Below are 21,778 nucleotides of genomic sequence, written 5' to 3' on the forward strand. Positions count from 1 at the left end.
TCATATATTTATTTTATTATTATTTTATTTTTTTTTCTTATACACATTTTGGGCCTTAAATATTATTAGCACACTGATTTCTTGTCTATCTATATCTTTTTGGACATTTTAAGCTGCAACTAGTAAACGGGCATCCCCTGTACGTATGGTATGGGTTAGGACGACCCTGCTTCGCTTCAGCGTGAGTGTGGCGCCAATTTTGCATCAGCGTTTGCTATCATCGTCACGACGAGAATGTACGGTGAATATACAAAGCACAACACAACAATTGTGTATATATAGAATAATGAGAAAAGGCAACCTCAACATACGATGCGGACGAGAAAAGAGCAATTGATGATAGACTGATACCCACCACCAGTACCACAGTCCACGCTCCTTTTCTTTTCTTTTTTTCCCTCCTTTGTATTGCACAAATCAGTGAGCGTGCAGTCGATAAAGACACACTTTCGGGACCTTCTTTGATCATGGAGGCCACAAGGCAAGAGCTAGGGTTCTAGGAAAAGTTGGAACCCCTTTTATACCAGTCAAAAAACAACAGACACTATTTTACAACTAACCCCAAACAAGAACCAATTTTTTTCCAAGAAAACAAATGTCTTCATCTCCTTTAATATGCACCACTACTGTGTGATCCACGAAATCACCATGCAGTTCGTTTGACTTTAATTCGTATCAACTTCTACTACTTTTTATCTAGAGTGAATTGTAGCTACAGTAGTCCGAACAACTAGACCCGTGTAACAAAAAAGCAAGGGACGTCACGAAATTACATGGAAATAGAAGTATGAAAGGCTGGAGATCGAAGCTCAAGATTGACTAGTTCACGTGTTTTGAGCGTACGATCTCTCTTCACGCTTACGCAATTTGCGCCTCGGATCATGCGCACCTTTTTTTTCTAGAGAAAAAAAAATACTCTTCAACAACAACAAAACAAAAACCGAGATGATACTCTTTTCACAGGACGTAGTGCTACTGCTGCACGACTCCTCCGATCTACCCTCCAAGGGCTTGTTCGGTTATTTTCAATCCATATGGATTGGAGGGGATTGATATGGATTGAGAGAGATTTTGACTTGCTAGGGATTAAAACCCCTTCAATCCCCCTCAATCCATATGGATTGGGGTAGAACCGAACAAGCCCCAAAGGAGAAGAAACGGAAGAGGGGGGGGGGGGGGGAGGGGGGAGAAGAAAGTTCTCTGCCAGCTGCTACGAGCTAGAAGCTGCTGGGCGCCCGGCCGGAGAAGGCCATGGCGAAGAGGAGGATGACGAGGTAGAAGAGGATGACGACGAGCTTCATCTGGAACATGGCGAAGAAGAGCTTCACCATGAACACCAGCAGCAGCGCGTCGAATATGATCGTTATGGCCACCTCCAGAGGCTCCATCGCCGCCGACCAGACCACCAGCAAAGGTGAGATCAACACTCTCTCAGCTGGGACGGACCAAGAAAACAAAACGAGAAATCGGTAAAGGTGGATGGGACCGGTGCGGTGAGTTAGGGGAGACCAAGGCGAGGGGAGAAAACCAGCAGAGTAGAAGAAGACGCACCTGACCCCTGAAGGCGACGCGTTTTCCGCTTCAGTGACACTGCTTCGCTTTGGAGCTTTGGCCTATCTGCACTCGCGGACCGCAAACCGGATGCATCGCCATTTACAGTAAAATATTCCTGCAGCGGTGGACTGTATGACCAACTGTACCGGACCCAAGGCGAGCTCGAACCTCAGATATGGCGTCTTGCAGTGGATACCCTATTCCTCCACGTGGACTGTCTGCGGGGGAGGCGGAGTGCCGAGCGGGAGGTAGGTAGGCGGGGTAGGAGAGTGGGAAAAATAATATAAAACGTGGGAGTTGGTATAAAGTTGAGATGTAGAGTAAACATGAGCGCAGAGAATTGTTGTATAGAGTAGAGAATATTGCTGATTAGGACGGAATATTCTTTTTAGAGTGGATTTTTAGAGTTGAATGAGTGCGGATAGCCTGATTGCGCGAGGCGACGAGGGTATGGCCAGACGGCGGGATGAGGAAGGTTCGGAAAGAAAGGAGCTGGCCAGCCGACGTGAACCACCGAGCTGACGGGTCGGACGGGCGCGGGGTGTGAAGCCGCACCCGCGCGTACACACCACCGCGGATGATGGATCACCCGTCAGCGCCACCGACTAGGCTAACCTATGTTCGTTTATTATAAAATTCGTATATTTTTATATAAATTTAGTTAAGTTTTAAAAGATTTAACTCTTCCGGAGACACGCGGTGGATCCTGATGACACGTCAGCAAGGACTAGTACGTTCTTAAAGAACGTCGCGTACCGACGAAATCGAATTAGAAATCGGCTAAGCTAATATTGATCCTATTATTTACAGTTACACTCCCAAAACTTTTCAGAAAGACCCATCAGGGAGGAGTAGGTGATGGACAATAAGATAGAGATAAACAAAGAGATAAAAGAATATTAGATGTATTTTGATCGACAATTGACCGCGATCCTCTCATATATACAAGACTTCATTAAAGGTTATCTTCTTGTCCAACGGAATGATGGATCCCTTCATAGTTCATAGGGACTCAACTCAAAAGAGAACCCATAGCACCAAACCAGGGTCATATGATCGTGAGTCAGTGAAACCAGCCCATTTAGTATATTTGCATCCTCTGAATCATCACCACTGTAATCTTCACTTTGTGTGTAGACAGATTCAAACTTTTGGAAATAGAAGCTGTAGTATCTCAAATGTTCTTCTAAAGCTGGTTTACATCAAGTCCTGTGTTGCCAAAAGTTTCAGGGACTGGGTAAAATAAAGCATCATGACAATAATGTTCAAAATAAGTGTACTCTAATTGCAGAACTTCAGAGCAGAATGCTCCAGCATGAAAGCATTCATGACCTGCCAACATAATCTGCTGATTGCTTTTGTTTGGAGGAGATATCCTTGAATGCTGTGCAAGCCACTGCATCAGGAGAACCCACATTCAAGAAATTAATTGTCCATCAACTCTGTTCTGCTACTTTACCTTCCTGAATACTGAGAAGATGCAATAGTCCTCATATGCTCAGAAGTCAGAACTGTCCCACTGCTGACTAACCATCACAATAAATTCAAGTAGTAAGTTCCAACATCAGCAAATCCAAGATCTCATAAATTTCCAATGATAAAGGATGCTTCTCTTTCCAAGAAAAGAAGGCATGGTATTGTCCCCTTAATTGCAACCAGCTGCACCCAGCATCTTTCTTAAGGCTAGCCCCTTGCATCAGTATCCTCGTCTCAGCAGCATCTTTCCATTTACCACAAGATGCATACATGTTTGAGAGTAGCACATAGCCTGCTGTATTATCCTTTTCCAACTCATGAAGTTTCTTTGCTGCCCTCTCACCAATCTCCTTGTTCCTGTAAGTGCTGCAAGCACTCAGAAGAGATGACCATGAACTTGTGTCTAATTCACTTGAAACCTTCATGAGAAGCTCTTCGGCTTCTGGCAAACAGCCAGCTCTAGCTAGAACATCAACCATGCAAGTGTAGTGTTTACTTTTAGGTGGGATGCCATGTGCCTGCATTGTTTCAAAATAATGTATGGCTTGCTCCACCAAACCACAGTGGGAACAAGCAAATAGAATAGCTAGAAATGTATGTTCGTTTGGTGCTATTCCATTTTCTATCATATCCTCAAACAACGAAATAGACTCTTCAGCAAAGCCATTTTCTGCAAGTCCCTGAACCATGGCAGTCCATGTGATATTATTTTTCTCAGGCATTTGATAGAACACCCTCCTGGAGCTGTCCAAATCCCCTGACTTGGCATACATGTCACAGAGAGCAGTCCCCATAAAGATGTTATCTTCGATTCCAAGCTTGACAATCTCAGCATGAACCATCCTCCCCATCTCTAAAGAGCACAAGTTTGCACATGCAAGCAGAACACTTGACAAGGTGATTTCCCCTGGAATATGTCCTGAAGCCAACATTGCATAAAAATAATTTAGTGCATCACCAAATCGTCGATTTTCTGCATAGCCAGAAATCATTGTATTCCATGAAACTGAATTCCTTGCAGGCATCTTATTGAAGAGCCCCTCTGCCTCCACCATTTTTCCATTCCAGCTATAACCTGAAATAAGAGAGTTCCAGCATACTGTGTTCTTTTCTGGGAGGGAATTAAAAACTCTTTGAGCATACGTGCATTGCTTGCATTTGCAGTACATGTCAATCAAAGAGCTGGATACAAACAAATTGGTACTAGAGCCCATCTTCAGTGCATTGGCATGTATTCTTGTTCCTCCCCTTAAGTCTTGAAGGGTAGCACAAGCACTGAGCACACTAGAGAAGCATGAAATGTTTGGCCTGCAACCGTCAGCAAGCATCTGGCTGTAAAGCTTCAATGCTTCTGCAGTATCACCTTTCTGCTCATGCCTTGCAATCAATGTACCCCAGGAGACCTCGTTCCTCGCAGGCATTGCATCAAGAACCCGTCGTGCTCCATCAAGGTCACCCAAGTCAGCATACACATCAAGTAATGCAGTCCATGAAACAACATCTCTCACCTCCATGTCATCAAACACCCTGCGTGCCGCAGCTGCATCTCCCATTCTTAGATACAGAGTGATCAAAGAATTGTGTACCTCGATACTCTTTTCAAACAAGTTGCATTTGACTGCCAATCCCACAACACCCATGGCAAGATCAAATTCACCAGCACCAACACAGGCCTTGATGACACAAATCAGAGTAACCACATTAGGTCTCACACTGCAGGTTAGCATCTTTCGAAAAACAGTGAATGCATCCTTATGGAGTTCATTGCGGACAAACCCAGAAATCATGGCTGTGAAGAAGGCAACCGAGTGGAGTGGGCATCGTTCATACAGCTCAACCGCATCCCTTACAGACCCACGCTTCATGAGCGCGTCGACCATGGTTGTGTACGACACGACACTCTTCTCGGGCATTCCGTAGAACAGCCTGCGGGCGGAGGCAATGTCCCCGGCCTTCACGTGTTCTGACACCATGAAGTCGTAAGTGAAGGACGATGCCGCATCGGCGGCAACGCAGTCTCGGAAGGCCTGGTCACGGTCTCCGGCGCGCGCGAAGGCAGCGTAGGCTGTGAGGAGGTTCGATGCGACGGAGCGGTCGGTGGCGAGTCCAGAGCGGAGGGCATGCGCGTGTAGGGAGAGTACAAGCGGTAGGCAACCGGAGGAGGGCGCGTAAGAGGGCATGGTGGTGGAGGTGGCGCTCATAGCGCGGCAGAGGCGGAGGAGAGAGGCACAGGTCTCAGAGTACGTCTTGAAGTCCTTCGCCGTGGGCGCCAGCGGTGGACCGTTAGCCAGGCGGAGCTTGAACGCCTTTATCGGGAGGGTTAAGGGAGAAGGGTCTTCCTCCGGTTTACTCCTTGTTGTCGGCGAAATCGGCGCCTTTGCCAGCTCCGGCGATGGCCGTGGCGGCCGTGGCCGCCTCGTGCGGACCGCTCTCATGCTTCCATGATTCGAACTTTTGAACTTCGAAAAACTTCGCTGTTCTCAACTATCGCTCTCTCAAGTCATGCGCGATAGTGGGATGCTCAGTTGGGCTGGCTGGGCCAATCGGCAGAATCTGCCCTGACACAAACTTAATCTGGGCCTAATTCTGTCAGCCCAAAATACGGTTAGCCACCGTTCAGCCAGAAAAACAACCTTCCGCAGTTCCGCTCCAATTGCGTCCCCGGGAATCCGGAAGGTTCGCGCGAGAGCTCGAGCTCCCCGTCTCTGCACCAGACACCAGTGCACCACCAAATCCGAGCCGAATCTTCTCGACCCCGCTCCTCCCCCGCCCTCCGACCCAGCGCCATTTTCACGATCCTAAGGTCCTTGCCCGACCAAACGACCCGTGACCTCCGCCACAGCTGCTGCAGAGCTAACCAATGGACGTGCTGAAGCGCGAGCTGCAGCGCAAGCGCCAGCTCCTCAACGCCGATTTCGGCGGCCGCAAGATCATCCGCCGCGCCGAAATCGAGGCACGCGAGCTCCAGCGCATCCGCGAGGTCGAGCGCCAGCTCCTCCTCCAAAAGCAGCACAGGCATTCCCGCCCGCTGTCCTCCCCCTCCAGTTCCTCCTCAAGCTCCTCGCCCACCTCCGCAGCCGCTGACGCCGACGCCGACGCGTCGCGGGCAGAGAGCGGCTCCAAGGAGTCGCTCCCGAGGGAGGAGGTCATCCGGCGCCTGCGCGTGCTGCGGCAGCCGGCCACGCTCTTCGGCGAGGATGACATCGCGCGCCTCCGCCGCCTCCAGGTCCTGATCGAGGACTCCGGCGCGCTCGCCGACATCGACGCGGCGGAGATCGGGGAGGGCCAGACCAACGACTTCCTCCGCGACATCCAGGCGATGCGTGCTAAAGCTGCGACTGTCACGAAGCCCAAGGCGGCCGGCGCGGAGGCCGAGCGTGGGGAGGGCGACAGCGTATCGATAGATGTGCCGTTCGAGGAGCTCTGCGACGAGGACAAGATCACTGCGTTCTTCAGGAGACTGTTGGACGAGTGGACCCAGGAGGTGGACGGTATGCCTGAGGCGGAACGGAGGACGGCAAAAGGGAAGGCCGCGATAGCCACCTGCAAGCAGTGCACGCGATACCTCGACCCTCTGTTCAAGCAGTGCAAGAAGAAGGTATGGAGCATCAAGTGTCTCAGTAGTATCAGTTTGAATGACCTAATGCTTATTGCGAACGTTTGGCTGGATGAGTTCATAGGTTTGTCAACCCGTCTGATAGCATGCTTTAATTTGAACTTTTAATACGGTTTTGCTTAATTTGTTTACACCATTGAATATCTATTATCTACTGCTTAGTGATAAAGGAAGTGTAGGAAGCGTGAATATTATATTTGTCACTAGCGGATTGCGTGTGATATAGTGAAGGAATGATGATACAAGTTGTTGTTAATACTTACATTTAAATTGATCTTATCTTTTGTAAAAAATGGATGCTGTCTACACTCTATCTACGCCTTACCCAATGAATTGGTGATGCAGTTTCTGATAAATATTTGTTCAAATCTGTATCTGAACTATTTCTTCTATTGGCTGAAGATTCTTACAGCATCAAGTAATCCATTTAAGGAATACAACCATACAGCGAAGACAACAGAGATATGGTGTATGCTGTTTCTAACCGTATGGGTTCTAATATTATTGATTTGTCTTCTGAGATGTTTAGAGAGGAACCCTTTGTAACATAAGAAGGGATTTGTCGTAAGAATTCACTGTTGCCCTTGAATAGGAGGGCATCATCCTAAATGCACAAACACAACCATCGACGATCAGATTACAACTTGTGTTCTAAGTAAGCCTGCTGATTTGTTTAAGATCTGCCCTACCTTCCAGTATTGGCAACTAGTTTCCATGTAAGGTTATTTAGTTATTTCTGAATATCTGTAAATTTTTGTTAAGAGTCATTATCACAGCCACTTTGAATCATTGTAGGCTTAGAATAATGTTTAACCGGAGGACTGCCTTCTTCATGTCTTATATATGTTTGTTGAGTTATTGCATATCTAAGAACAGGGGCAAATTTAGGTCCATTATCAGGGTCCACTGACCAGATAAAATCTACAGATCCTTTAGTAAAACACCAGATAAAATCTACAAATCCTTTAGTAGAACACTGTTAAGACTTAGGACTTAAGAAAATCCATATAATTGTTAGAGTGGACACACTAATCAGTTCAACCTAAAAGCTTAAACTGGGATAATCTAGTCTATCCACTTATACACTTCAACACTCTCACTCTCGTGCACCCAGAGAGAGATGCAAACCAGATAGAAGGGCGCAAACGTGGAAGGAAATAAATGGGTGGAGGCACAAATAAAGTCTCTGTCAGGATTCGAACTTGAGACCTCTGGCTTTGATACCTAGTGTGGATGCATTAACCAGTTTAACCCAAAATCTTAAACTGATGAAGAATATAGTCTATCCACTTATAAACTTAAACAATAATCATGTTCCTAGCTAGATTCAACCATCTAAGGAGCCATGGAATGATGTTTGTTTCCTATCAGATTTTTAAATTAGCCACACAAGTGAACTAGGTTAAGCACTGAAGCTATTCTAATTTCTAACTACAGCACTTTGCTTCCTTCTTATTTTATAAAATTAGAGTATGGTAAGTGCAGATTCTTGGCAACTCTAGTTAGGGATGGTAATGGGCTCTAGGTTTTATACTATAAAGTTTAAGGATCGAATTAGGATTGGGATCTATTTCTATTCATTTTTTAACTAAAAATAATTAATGGCTTAATCGAATTGTGAAGAGATTGTGATCTATTACCACCCCTAAGTCTAGTAGATCTTATGTTCCTATGTGCAGACAATCTTGTATCACAGGATTCAGTTCATTCTTTTGCACCAAATTGTAGGCTCTCCCTTCTGATGTCCGACAAGCATTGCTGGAGGTGGTCAGGTGCTGTAGGAGACGAGACTACTTGGCTGCAGTGGACAACTATATCAAGCTAGCGATAGGTAACTCGCCCTGGCCAATTGGTGTGACCATGGTTGGTATTCATGAGCGATCGGCTCGCGAAAAGATCTACACGAACAGCGTGGCTCACATCATGAATGATGAGACGACCAGAAAGTACCTGCAGTCTGTGAAGAGGCTCATAACATTCTGCCAGAGGAAGTACCCCACTGATCCATCAAGGTCGGTAGAGTTCAACAGCCTGGCAAATGGTAGCGATCTGCAGTCTCTCCTGGCGCAGCAAAACGCGAAGAATTCAGAAGAAACGCTTCGGTTAGTGGCAGCGTCATGAAAGGTTGGATTATATCTGTCAGCGGAATTCTAGGCAAGTTCGATTCTTGTGTGATTTATTTGTGATACGAATTAGTACTTGTAAGAACCTGAATTGTATGTTCGGTCGTTACTCGTTACTGCCTTACTGAACCGTGGAACAGGAACCTAATTTAACTGGAGCACAGCATACTGATACTGTTTGTGGACATGGTGACGGTTCACGAAATGTAACTGTTGAGCACCATATTGAGCGGGCGGACGGTCCGGCCTGTCCGCGGTCCGGACAGTCCGTGCCTGTGGGCCGGACGGTCCGCGCATGCGCAGAGCAGTTTAGGGTTCCGAGTTTTGTGCTATGTTTGTTGGCTAGATTTGCGGAATTAATCTGGAATCCAGTCATGTAAAGGGTCCAGCCCCCCTCCTCTATATAAAGAGAGGTCTACGGCCGATTTGTAATCATCAATCGAATCAATATAACTTCTATTTCGCATTTTATCATAGTAGTAGTTCTAGTCTAGTTTAGGTTTAGCTATCCAATCCCCAAATTCTTCGCCTCTCTTCGACTCTACGCCGATTAGAGGAGTCTAGGTCGGCCGGTCCGAGCCTAGACAACCCCTAGGATCTCTCCTCCCCGACGGGGTCCCTCCCGGGAGCGAGATCCAGGCGTCGCCGGTGATCTTCCGCCGCCCCTGCGCACGCGCGGACCGTCCGGCCGTCAGGCAGGAAACCCTAGCCCCTGTGCCAGGTCGCGGACCGTCCGGCCCCAGGCCGCGGACCGTCCGCGCCTGACCAGAGAGCACCGCCGCCGGTTCTTCTTGAGTATTTGGCGCTCCGAAAAAGCGTCAACATACTTTTTGGCGACTCCGCTGGGGAAAACACATCTAAGCTCATCAAATCGGCCCTCAATGGTCGGTTCAAGGGATAGCTCTGATATTTCTCCAAGCAACATCATAGAGCCGACTTGGGAAACCTTGCCGGCTGACGAGCAGCTCCAGTTCGAGGAGCACAAGGAGCGGATGATCCAGGAGGCGAAAGCAAAGTTCTTGGCCAACTTCAAAGTGGACAGGAACAACAAGGTCGTCCGACATCGGGCGACGGATCCAGCTTCGCTCCAACCCACGCCAGATATTCCCAATGTAAGTAATACCAACGATCTGCAATCTCTTAGAAATTATGTAGAAGACCAGCGTGAACAAATGCAGAACATCATAGGGGGTATGCAAAGCGATCTTAAGAGGCTAGTACGTGCATTTGATAAATCTAGTATCGCCAATTTTCCTTCGCACGAGGTTGAGTTAGGAGGTAACACGCGTAACACATCGGCTACAGGTTGTCATGACCAGTCACAACCCCTTTATGGGATGCCGATGGACACGTACCCTGAGCAACCGCAAATCGACAGCAAATCAGCCGATCTGCACATGCCCGGACCGTCCGCACGTGAGCGCGGACCGTCCGGACCAACAACAGTCGGGCCTATTTTTAATGAGTTACCTAGATATGCACCCGAGCCACCACATATGACACAGAACCCAAACTACCCAGTCGGACGGTCCGCATACAATGACAGACGGTCCGCATATAACAACGGACGGTCCGGGTACGTAGCCGGACAGTCCGCGCGTGAGTCTTTTGAGGAGGATTATTACCTGAATCCTCACCCGTCCCAGCAACACTTCCCATCACATTATGCAATGCACCAACCCATTAACACTACTAGAAATATGCTTATTTAAGACGCACATTTTAAGACAGATATTAGTACATTTTATAGAAGTGTCTTATATCATACGGTGTTGAGCAAGATAAGACATTTTTTTGACAATCCGTCTCAAATAGAAAAGTTTTTTGAGACAATTATGTCATAACAAATGTCTTATATGGATTTAAGACATATTTTTATTGTAAACCGTCTCAAATAAGGATAGTATTTGAGTCATCACTACTTTAACAACTGACTTAGATGGCAGTGAGTATTCTAGACACGTCTATGTCTGAAACCATCTCAAATAAGGATACTATTAGAGTCGTCTAGACTATAAAAACCGTCGTAGATATGAGTGAGTATACTAGACACTTGTAAATATCAAACCGTCTTCACATGATAGTTCTCGCAAGACATATGACAAACATAATAAATAATGAATTTATTTTAAATTGATGATATATATTAAATAGAATGTCAAACTTCTCTCTGTCTCTTGCTATAATGGTCAAATGGACTATTCAAACTGCCTTAGATGTTAGTGAGTATACTAGAAACTTGTAAACATAATACCGTTTTCTTATGATATTTCTGATAAGATATATTGTGAAAAAACGTAGTAAATAGTAAATTTTGCTTAAAGTGACTCTAAATAAAACTATACGTTTGAAATATGGATATTTTTTATTTTCTCAATAACAATATATTCATATTTATAATATCGTCTATTTGTACGGTATAAGCAACCTAATAAGAAGTGGTTAATGTTATGAATATTTCTCTTTCTACACATTTTACACATATATACAATATTTCTTAATGATATATCAAAACTGGTCTTGTATTGTAGTGGTTAAAGACTTATACTGCTCTTGGTAAGATCCTGAGTTCGAGTCTTCGAATTGCCTTCAATTTACTGAGTTTTTTTGCAGGTGCGCGTGGAGTCCGTTCCTGCGCTGGTGGCCGTCGAGCGGATTCCGTTCCTGCGCTGGGTGCGCGTGGAGTCCGTTCCTGCGCTGGTTCCTGCGCGCAGGAGTCCGTCCCAGCCCAGCGTGGAGTCCATCCTTACTATAAATACATGTATAAGTTTCCTTTGATAAACTCATCCTACAACTATTTAACTCATCGTCGAAATTTGAGTTTTTCCCCAGCTTTGTTGAGTATTTTCTTCTCATTCATTCATCTTTCAAGGTAACTTAGGTACCATTAAAATATTTCATGTAGTCCTACTAGTTTATTAAATATGTGATATTTTTACATTAAATATATGTTTTAATTCCTTCAAATTATGTTAGGATCGTATAAATTTTGCCTGCATAATAACATTAATATTTTTAATTATGACAAATGTTTTAATTATTTAATTAATTGTTTATTTGTTAGTTATTAAAATAACTTTATAACAGATGAAAATATAACAAATTACCTAGTTTTTTCCCTATATCATCTCATGTTGTTTGCGTCTAGTTTATGAGGCAATGTAATATGAAACTTTAATTATTTTTTCAGATATGGACAGAGAGCAGTGGATGTATGGAATTGATCGGTCTGATATCAATTATTTCCGTCATGTGCAAGGGTTCATAAAGGTGGCTGAAAAACATCGATTAGATAATAAGGCAACAGCTATCTTATGTCCTTGTGTGGACTGTAGAAACTTTGATCCAATTATCGACTCACGTGTAATCCTCGGACACTTGATAATGCGTGGTTTTACATCTGGGTACACATGCTGGACAAATCATGGCGAGTGTTCTATTGGTGATAACAATGGAAACACTGAGGGTCCTTTAGATACTAATGGCGGTCCTATGGATACTAATGAGGCGAATGACCATTATGTGCATATCCAAGATACAAAAAGTCATTTTGCGGACGCGACGATTGTTGATGTGCCCGTCGATCATCTGGAATACATGATACATGATGTTACTGTAACTCGTAATTTGAGTGAGGCTCAAGCATCACAAGTACGTGAGATACTAGTTCGAGAGCGTGAGACACCATTATATCCGGGAAGCAGTGATAATCGACTGAGTTTTACTACGGAACTTCTACGATTCAAGGTGGCTAGTGGATGGAGTGATAAGAGCTTTACAGATTTGTTAATTTTTTTAGCAGACAAGCTGCCTAAAGGGAATATGGTGCCACGAAGCACAACTAAAGCAAAGAAGATTTTGTGTCCCATTGAGTTGAAATATGAGAAAATACATGTTTGCCCCAATGATTGCATTATATATTGGGGAAAGCATAAGAACAACATATCATGTCCAACATGTGACACATCACGCTACAAGAAGATTGATAACCTAGAGGAATTGGGCTCCAATGAGAAGAAAAAGATTCCTGCAAAGGTTTTCTGGTACTTCCCTGTGATACCTCGATTAGAAAGACTTTTTGCTAATCCAGCAAGTGCAAAACTTTTGTGTTGGCATGCTGACGAACGTAAGAAGGATGGAAAGTTGAGGCACCCTGCAGATGCTTCACAATGGAGAGAAATTGATAGTAAGTATGAAATATTTGCAAAAGAATCACGGAATATCCGATTCGCTCTCAGCACCGATGGTATGAATCCATTTGGCAATATGACCACTACCCATAGCACATGGCCAGTATTATTAAGCATATATAACCTGCCACCTTGGTTATGTATTAAACGGAAGTACATCATGTTGTCAGTATTGATCCCTGGACCAAAACAGCCGGGCAATGATATTGATGTGTATCTTGAGCCGTTGGTACAAGACTTGTTGAAGCTATGGGAAACTGGTGTTGAAGTTTGGGATGCTTGTAAGAAAGAATATTTTAACTTGAGGGCCTTGCTTTTTTGTACCATCCATGACTATAAAGGCCTTGGAAACATTGCAGGATTATCCACTCAGGGATACAAAGCGTGCTATATTTGTCAAGAGAATACAAAGAGTCGTTATCTAAAAAACAGTAGAAAAATTGTATACCTGGGACATCGTAGGTGGACACGCAGAAATCATCCATACCGAAAGAATGTTGATGCATTTGATGGGAGTATTGAAAATGAAAAGGCTCCATCACGCAGGTCTGGACATGTGGTTTATGAGAGTGTGAAGGACATTGAAAATAAGTTCGGGAAACACAATTTAGCATTGTCTGGAATTTGGAAGAAAAAATCCATATTTTGGAGGTTACCTTATTGGCGCGATCTAAGTGTGCGTCATTGTCTTGATCTTATGCACATTGAGAAGAATGTCTGTGAAGCTTTGATTGGTACAATTTTTAACATAAAAGGGAAAACTAAGGACAACACCAACGGCTAGTGTGACCTTGATGAGCTGAACATTGAAAAACCCCAGGAATGGTATACTCTGACCAAGGAGGAAAAAATTAAAGTTTTTAATCTGTTACATGATGTCAAAGTTCCATCTGCTTATTCAGCAAATATTAGAAGGCTCGTGTCAAAGAAAGACCTAAAACTTTCAGGTATGAAAACTCATGACTGCCATGTTTTAATGACACAGATCCTCCCCGTGGTCCTCCGTGGGTCTTTCAAGAATATCAAAATACGAGATACTGTCATTAGATTATGCTATTTCTTTAATGAAATAAATTCAAAGGTGCTAGATATTGAAGCCCTTGACAACTTACAAAGGGAATTGGTTCAAACTTTATGCCAACTTGAGATGTACTTCCCACCTTCATTCTTCGACATCATGGTACATTTGACCGTGCATCTAGTTGAAGAGGCTAAGATTTGTGGGCCACATTTCTTACATTACATGTATCCGATCGAAAGGTTCATGGGAATCTTGAAACGCTTTGTTCGGAATAAGGCACGCCCGGAGGGTTCTATTGCAGAAAGTTATGTAATTGAGAGTGTCATCGATTTTTGTGTGGACTACATGGATGAGGTGGCACCAATTGGCCTTCCACTGTCACGCCATGAGGGAAGACTTAAAGGGCAAGGTGGACTTGGATTGAGCACAGAGATACCAGATCAAGAATTGCTCCATAAAGCTCATTTCTTGATCCTTCAATCTACTGAAGACGTTTCAAAGTACATTGACAAACACAAGAAACGGTTGAGAAAGAAAAACCCAGAAATGGTGGACGAAGACATTGTGAGGCTCCATAACAAAGAGTTTTGTGATTGGTTTCAAAAGCGGTGTGAAAACAAGGTACCAAAGAATGACACTGTCAGACGGTTGGCACAGGGACCCTCGTCCAGTGTAGCGACATGGCAGAGTTACGACATTAATGGATACACTTTCTACACAGTACAACAAGATGGTAAAAGCACCCGACAAAATAGTGGAGTTTGCAACGACGCGATAACTGAGGTGTTTGATCGCAATAAAAAATCGTCATATCTAAGGAAGGACACGTATTATGGACAATTAGAACACATCTGGGAGTTGGACTACACACTTTTCAAGCAAGTTGTTTTTCTTTGTAAGTGGTTCAACCCTAAAGGTGTTGTCGTAGACCCAAAATATGGGGTTACCACTATAGATTTTAGACGAGAAGCTTACAAGGATGATCCATTTATTCTTGCAAAGCATGCAAATCAAGTTTTCTATATCGATGATCTTGCAAACAGGCATCATCGAGTGGTGCTCAGGGGGAAAAGAAGAATTGTTGGTGTTGAAAATGTAAATGACGAAGAAGATTATGACCTCTTTAGTAATATGAGTAGTTTAGATAATATGGTCATAAATATGGAATGAGTTTGGACTTAATGTAAATTATTATTGTTCTAATTTCTATATATACGGCTGCTTAATATTCTGTATCGCTGTTTATTATAATTTCTATCTATATACATATATTCTAATATAAACAGAAAAATATGACTCCACCTATCCACAATTCCCAATTCCACATTGCATCGTATTAGGCTATCTGCGTCCCTAACCGCGTTTCTCCCCACGTCCCGCGTTCGGCAATCCTCGTCCCGCGCCGTCGTCCTGCGCTGTCGTCCTGCGCCGGCGTCCTCCCCTCATCCCGCGCCGGCGTCCTCCCCTCTTCCCGCGCCCCCCATCCGCCGCTGCGTCCCTCCCTTCGTCCTGCGCCCCGGCGTCCATCCCCTTGTCCCGCGCCCCGGCGTCCTCCCCTCGTCCCGCGAGCTCCAGGCGGCCGGCGTCCCTCCCCTCGTCCCGCGAGCTCCAGGCGGCCGGCGTCTTCCCCTCGTCCCGCGAGCTCCAGGCGGCCGGCGTCTTCCCCTCGTCCCGCGAGCTCCAGGCGGCCGACATCCTCACCTCGTCCCACGGCCGCGTACCAGGCAAGATGGATAAATGTTTATTAAGATGGATAAATGTTGCTCCCAGGCAAGATCCCTGTAGTGTTTATTAAGATGGATAAATGTTGCTTAGAGGTTTGGTTGTTGTATAATTTTTTCGATCATGTTTGTTATGTGTGCTATGGGTAGGATTAGCTATCTGCTATCTGCTAATGTATTTCCAATTTATAGAATTGGGTTCAAATGTAACATGTCTCTTGCACATTTGCTAAGGTAGAAGTACTAATAGTGTATCAATATAGTTTAATGATCTATATTCTTTGATGCTGCTAATGCCTATATTGTTTTCGAATATAATTATGTACAATGGGTACTGATGGCGCTAATTCAATAGGATCAAATGAGTTCTGAGTCATCTTCTGATACATCTGGGTCATCAACTTCAAAAACCTCTGGGTCCACAAGTACCTCATCTTCCACTAGCTTGCATTCAGAGGACATTGTCGAAAAAGGTTCTTGTACTTCTGCCAGGCATAGAACGAAACGAGGTCACGCCAAATGCAAGAAGCTAGAAAAAGGAGGTCCCCGTCGTCTTACGTTTGATAAAAATGGGATTGCCCAGTCACCGGTAAAACATGTCAATGAATTCTCAAGTTATTGTGGTTATATAGCACGCATGCGTGTTGATATTAGGATAAAGGATTGGCGAAAAGTGCCTACAGTGGTAAAATCAAACCTATGGGAGGATGTTTCAAAGAAATTTGTCATGCCAAGGGATGAAACCCATACCCTCAATGTTAAGAAGGTCGCTTTGAAATCTATGAGTAAGGATTGACTTCTCCAGATTGTTTGATCCTGTTTGCATCATTTCTTGGGATTTATAATTTTTTTTTCTTTTATTCGTACAGGCCATGCATGGAAGGATTTCAAGTGGAAACTAAATATAAATTATGTCAAGAAGGACAAAACTCCATTTGAGGACTATCCAGAACTCAAGAAAGAGTGGTGGCCAGACTTTGTGGAGTGGGTTACCTCTGATGAGTATATTGCTCTAGGAGAAAAGGGCAAGCAAAGCCAAAGCATGAATAAGTTCCGACAAAAACTAGGTCGGCGAAGCTATACTGTACAAAAGAGAAAATGGGCAAAGGAAGATGCACAAGCATTAACCGAGGGTAAATCTATTCCATTTCAAGACATGCCAGATGGTCGTCATAAGGATTGGGCAAGGGCGAGGAATCCTTCTGGCGATGTGAACATAACAGAGTCGCATCCAATCATACAGAAAATTGTAATGTTCCTCTCCACACATAACTTGTCCATTTAATTTTCTTACCATATTTGGTTCACACATAAAACTGTTTTTACAGGTAGATCTAAATGAAAAGTCAGTAGCTGGTACCTTTACACCATTGGATAATATGGACATACTAGCAACAGCAATAGGGAGTAATCATCCAGGGAGGACAACAGGGGTGAGTGCTTATGTGGGTTTAGGGATGGGTCTTGCTCAAGGTGATGGCCCTCGTAAGAAGAAACGTAGAAGAACGAAAGAGTATGTCAAGAGGATTGTGGATGAGTACGAGGCCAAGTTTGAGAAACTGACAGCCCTGTGTCACAGTATGGAGCGTCGATTAAACAATTCTGAGAGTTGCTCATCTTCAAAATTTGTTGATACACCAGACCATGCAACACATCATTCAGTTGACTCATTACAAGTAACTTCATCTACTTGCAGCACATATGACTTATCAGATAACATAATCAATGTTCCACTAATATTCTGCATTTTCCCTTAATTCTTCCAATGTTTAACATTTCAGGAGGTGATGAAATGCAAGTTGGTGGTGCAGATAGGTCCGCAATCTGTTGTGGTCGCTAGAGGGCAGGCTTACCCTCCAAAGGATGTTGTAACCGTCCATGGGATTGAGCGGCGAGATGACCACACAAAAGTGCAGGTTGATTTTGTGTTTGACAACTTCTTGGAATTTCCACTCCCTATTCCTATCGCTGGTGGTGATATGTTCACTCTTGGCGAAGCCAAAAATTCATTTGTGTTATGGCCTAAGTCAGGCATACAACTAGCAGAGGTACACTTTGTGGTAACTTCAACCTAATGAACTTATTATTATTATTCACAACTTGGTTAATGCCATGTACTTGTTTCTGAATTTTACATAGGAAACAACAGTTCATGCAAAGCCTCAACAAGTCCCACACACATCGCCTCAGGTACTCCATCACACACCTGAAAAGGATAAAATGCCAACACCAACAATGGGTACCGAGGATATAGATGTCACACATAGTGCCTCCAATGTTAGTAAGAAGAGGAAACATAAGCATAGAAAACATAACAAAAGCAAAGAGAAGGAGCAAAAAACTTCACAACAGAAAAACATAGAAGATGATGGTCTTGATCCCCTTTGGACTCCCCCCTTTCATCAACGATCTCCACCACCAGTTCCAAATAATAAACAATTTGTGCTAGGGCAGCCTTTAGTATCTAGTGCATTGCTTAAGAGGATGGGTAAACAGAGCCAGTGTTTCCACAAATGGTATTTTGCTATGACCACGCCAATATCTCGAAGGCAAAGTGCCACACACTTCATGGTACGATACGAAGAACATGATTTTCTTGAAAAATCTGGGGTCTATGCAGTAGAATTCAGTGATGTATTTCACATCTACAATGATCTTGCCCTTGACATATCCTTACATCGGAGTTGGATGCTGTGAGTGAGATCTACCATTTCCTATAAGTGTCTACTTTTTGTTCTTTATCTAACTATTCTTTTAATAGATGCATGAGGAAGATAGACAAATACAGAGGCATAGTTGGCTTTTTAGATCCAGAGATGATCATTTTAAAGAGAATCAATGAAGAGGCTGATGAAGTCGAAGCATACATTGTGAAAGCATTGCTTGCTCAGCAGGACAAGGAGTGCATATTTGTTGTTTGCCAGGAAGGGTAAGGCCTAGCACTAATAACACTCTATAGTTTTTTAATCTGTATCTTAATGTTCTATCTTCGTCATTTCAGTTACCATTGGGCCTTGTTAGTTATTTTCCCAAAATGGAATACAGTGTACAATATTGACTCCAAAGGTTACCAATCCCCTAGCTGCTATAGTATTAAGAAGCTATTCGACGAGTGGGTATTACCTTTATCATAATTCTATTTTCCTCTATATTTCAATTGTTATTTACACCGTTAGTCACCATTATTGTAGGGCTTTTGGTGCTTATGTCGACAAAAAAGGTCGCCATAACAAGAATTTTGGTCGCACAGTTATATGGAAACATTTTCAGGTAATCATGTCCTTAACCTGAAATTATTAGCAACACATATAATTAGACATTCCCGCTGGATATTTTCCTTATGAATGACATCTTTTAGGCACACATACAACCACCTGGCAGTATGCTTTGCGGACAATATGTGATGTACCACATGTTATCCTTTGCGGATAATCTTAGTTTGGACCGTGATCGATATCCTCAGGTTGTTTTTATAGTCTACATTCTATTTTACTCAAACATATGCAATATGACGTTATAAATATTTACATGGTTTTTGTTTTTCAAGGGTCGTGCTGGTTTTGCAACCTGTCCATTATTGCCTGATGAGATAGCAAATGTCCGAGAACGGTTGCTCGACTTCTTCATGAATGAGGTGATAGACATTGGTGGATCATGCAGGGTTGAGGGTGCTTCATATAACTAAATCTAGCATTGCTTCCTAGGTAAGATGTTACATTCATATAACCTTTTACATCATATGCCACATTGTGAGGTGTTCATATGTGTCTAACTAATAATTATTGTGTTCTCCTATTTGTTGTACAGGAAAATATGGAATGGCCGCACCAGTGTGGAGACTTGATTTCATATATATTTAGTTAGGCACAACGATAGCGCAAACAATTGATTACCAAGTTTGTTAATTAGTATTTTAGTTTGGATATAGAGTACGCTTATGCATGAGCTATTTGACAATGTTTATTTATGAGATATATAATGGTAATTATGAATGATGTCATCCTACTTTCATATATTTGATGGACATCACATATGCATCTAGATTTTTCTCCAAGTTTCAGCATATAGTACATAGGGCTAGGTGTCAATCCGGATTGTGGCGCCCGACGAGGTGGGGGCGTGGAGAGTGGCAGGGAATCCTCATCGTTGTACTGAAGCTTACATCAAAGGTACGCGTTATTTAGTCTAAACTTCATTGACTTGAGAACACACTGCCATTTGGTCCTGTTTCTCTACTTATAGTTGTCATGAGTGGACATGTTGCACCCCCAAAGTCATCGAACTTCTTTGTTGAATTTGGGATGGGCAGTGGATATCACAAAAAATATACATCCAGTTCATCCAAAGTGCAGGTAACTGTTTTATTCAGACATATATGATTAATCATCATTCATCAATATGTGAACTCCATTGAGCAAGTATTTTGATTATGTTGATTTTGTATTACTAAGATCATGTAATGGATATTGTCAGTTTATTTTGTTGCCTTATTTCATAAATTGATTCACATGTTTGCAATTAAATTATATATGATATTATGTTTCATACATTGATTTTTCGTTGTACTATTGTGTGTTGCCAGAGGAATGATCTCAGCATTAAAATTGATTTCTTGCATGCACTACGCACCACCACCACCACTTGACAACCTTCTATTTCAGTATCTGTGATATTGATTTCTTATTTGTTATTCAAATTCACACCGCAAGTTGCTAAGGTTGAATGGACAACTTGAGAGAATTCCAAAACGTTTTCTGTTTCTGAGTACCATGATTGATAAGAGACTTTACTGTTTTTGCATGAGCATATAATATTCTGACTCATGGAAAGTAATGTAAACCTGCTACATTTACGCAGGCACTCCTGAGTGAGATGAGCTGCTAGTTACAAGTGAAATAACAGGCAATGTTATTTGTTAATCAAGGCACTACTACCCTCATGCAACTTTCTGCACTGTTGATAACGGGGATACTGATTAGTGATCAGTTCATCATCACAGCTCGTCTCAATTATCAACACTGTAACAACAGACATGTTTCTTGGACTGCTACGATCCTCCAGTGATTGCCTCCAAAGGTGTCAGAGTTCAGGTGACATTGCTCCACTTTGAAGTACTGCTCTGAGGTATCTTTGGCCACTATAAAAAGTCGCTATGCTGTGTTCTTCAGGCTAGCTACCTTCCGTAGATATTGTCTTTACAGGGGATACTTTTTACCTACACTTTTGTACAACATATGCTCTACAGAATCCTTCAAGTAGCAGGAACTGTCACAAAGGCAATGGCAGTGACGCCTTCGGGAATATTCTCTGTCCTGGCGCTAGGATGGCTAGGGGATCATATCTGTGTTTCCTCCGTTCAAATGTCTCCCACCTTGCTCCAAAGTGGGCTTTCCACTGCTGCTGTGTGGTGTAGGGTGCCAGATACTGTATCATCCCAATACCAGCCTCTTCACAGAACTCCACTATCTCTTTGTTCAGGTTCATTGAATGTGCAATGCTGCCGTAACCTGAGAGAAACGGCGCTGAAGAAAGGAACCCCACTAGCTAGGTAGAAAATTTCCTCATCTGGTATGACTACTGACTGGCTGTTGACGGGCCAGTTGTGAAACTACTGATGTCATAAAGGAGTAATGCATGTGCCTTCTTAGCTCCTATTCAATGTTCTGCGTGCAATGCATAAAAGGTACTGAAAGTAATATTGGCAATCCTCTTTGTGTAACACTTCTTTACCATGTTCATCAAACTTCAGATTGACTAGATTTGGTTCATGTGGTGGTGTTAAATTTGGTTGATGCAACACAACCAAAGGTTTAAGGAACATATGTGTGTGTTAAGGCACTACTTTCTACTGATTATATTTATATGTTTTTTGAATGGACAGAGAGTTGGATGAAAAGGTTCGTGATGCACTTCATCTTTACATTGAAGCCCGCGGCATAAATGAGAAGCTCTTCCGTTTTCTCCAAGCTTGGCTTTATGTAAAGGATCACTGCAATCTTGTACGCTGGTTCAAGAGCGTTGGTTCATTGATCAGTGACCAAAGCCAAAGCAAGGTACATTGCTGTCTTTGCGCTTCG

The 21,778-nt window shown here is 43.3% G+C and overlaps 5 protein-coding genes and 1 long non-coding RNA gene across 6 annotated transcripts; 4 read left to right on the plus strand and 2 right to left on the minus strand.

Moving 5' to 3' along the window:
- Positions 1–249: 249 nt before the first annotated feature.
- On the plus strand, positions 250–1,486 carry LOC100381526 (uncharacterized). Its single transcript, NR_145329.1, is given in 1 exon segment — positions 250–1,486. It is a non-coding gene; the product is annotated as an uncharacterized lncRNA (long non-coding RNA).
- On the minus strand, positions 779–1,615 carry LOC100277538 (uncharacterized). The gene is given in 2 exon segments (NM_001348011.1): positions 779–1,435; positions 1,552–1,615. A coding segment is annotated over 1 exon segment (171 nt). The 5' UTR covers positions 1,389–1,435; positions 1,552–1,615; the 3' UTR covers positions 779–1,217.
- An 828-nt stretch (positions 1,616–2,443) lies between these two features.
- On the minus strand, positions 2,444–6,575 carry LOC103625967 (pentatricopeptide repeat-containing protein At2g13600). The gene has a single exon (XM_008646366.4). It carries the CDS (start codon positions 5,463–5,465, stop codon positions 3,099–3,101), a length of 2,367 nt encoding a protein of 788 aa, XP_008644588.1. The 5' UTR covers positions 5,466–6,575; the 3' UTR covers positions 2,444–3,098.
- Positions 3,005–8,954, plus strand: LOC103625968 (pre-mRNA-splicing factor 18). The gene is made up of 2 exons (XM_008646367.4): positions 3,005–6,628; positions 8,375–8,954. Exons 1-2 carry the CDS (start codon positions 5,891–5,893, stop codon positions 8,765–8,767), a joined length of 1,131 nt encoding a protein of 376 aa, XP_008644589.1. The 5' UTR covers positions 3,005–5,890; the 3' UTR covers positions 8,768–8,954.
- A 7,120-nt stretch (positions 8,955–16,074) lies between these two features.
- LOC103625969 (uncharacterized) lies at positions 16,075–18,398 on the plus strand. Its single transcript, XM_020537930.1, has 5 exons — positions 16,075–16,486; positions 16,571–16,950; positions 17,030–17,377; positions 17,483–17,749; positions 17,841–18,398. Exons 1-5 carry the CDS (start codon positions 16,339–16,341, stop codon positions 18,396–18,398), a joined length of 1,701 nt encoding a protein of 566 aa, XP_020393519.1. The 5' UTR covers positions 16,075–16,338.
- A 67-nt stretch (positions 18,399–18,465) lies between these two features.
- LOC109939426 (uncharacterized) lies at positions 18,466–19,405 on the plus strand. The gene is made up of 5 exons (XM_020537611.2): positions 18,466–18,630; positions 18,703–18,813; positions 18,893–18,971; positions 19,060–19,164; positions 19,249–19,405. Exons 1-5 carry the CDS (start codon positions 18,467–18,469, stop codon positions 19,384–19,386), a joined length of 597 nt encoding a protein of 198 aa, XP_020393200.1. The 5' UTR covers position 18,466; the 3' UTR covers positions 19,387–19,405.
- The last annotated feature ends 2,373 nt before the right edge of the window (positions 19,406–21,778 follow it).

This window comes from Zea mays, chromosome 5 (genome assembly GCF_902167145.1).
Source record: "Zea mays cultivar B73 chromosome 5, Zm-B73-REFERENCE-NAM-5.0, whole genome shotgun sequence".
NCBI classification, from domain to species: Eukaryota; Viridiplantae; Streptophyta; class Magnoliopsida; order Poales; family Poaceae; genus Zea; species Zea mays.

Bases quoted from the DNA above. Each gene is read 5' to 3' on its own strand.
- LOC103625968 (XM_008646367.4), top strand. From the start codon at position 5,891: ATGGACGTGCTGAAGCGCGAGCTGCAGCGCAAGCGCCAGCTCCTCAAC. The intron at 6,629-8,374 runs GTATGGAGCATC...ACCAAATTGTAG, and splicing joins TCAAGCAGTGCAAGAAGAAG to GCTCTCCCTTCTGATGTCCG.
- LOC103625967 (XM_008646366.4), bottom strand. From the start codon at position 5,465: ATGAGAGCGGTCCGCACGAGGCGGCCACGGCCGCCACGGCCATCGCCG.
- LOC109939426 (XM_020537611.2), top strand. From the start codon at position 18,467: ATGAGGAAGATAGACAAATACAGAGGCATAGTTGGCTTTTTAGATCCA. The intron at 18,631-18,702 runs GTAAGGCCTAGC...TCGTCATTTCAG, and splicing joins TTTGTTGTTTGCCAGGAAGG to TTACCATTGGGCCTTGTTAG. The intron at 18,972-19,059 runs GTAATCATGTCC...GACATCTTTTAG, and splicing joins TTATATGGAAACATTTTCAG to GCACACATACAACCACCTGG.
- LOC103625969 (XM_020537930.1), top strand. From the start codon at position 16,339: ATGCGTGTTGATATTAGGATAAAGGATTGGCGAAAAGTGCCTACAGTG. The intron at 16,487-16,570 runs GTAAGGATTGAC...TTATTCGTACAG, and splicing joins GGTCGCTTTGAAATCTATGA to GCCATGCATGGAAGGATTTC. The intron at 17,750-17,840 runs GTACACTTTGTG...AATTTTACATAG, and splicing joins CAGGCATACAACTAGCAGAG to GAAACAACAGTTCATGCAAA.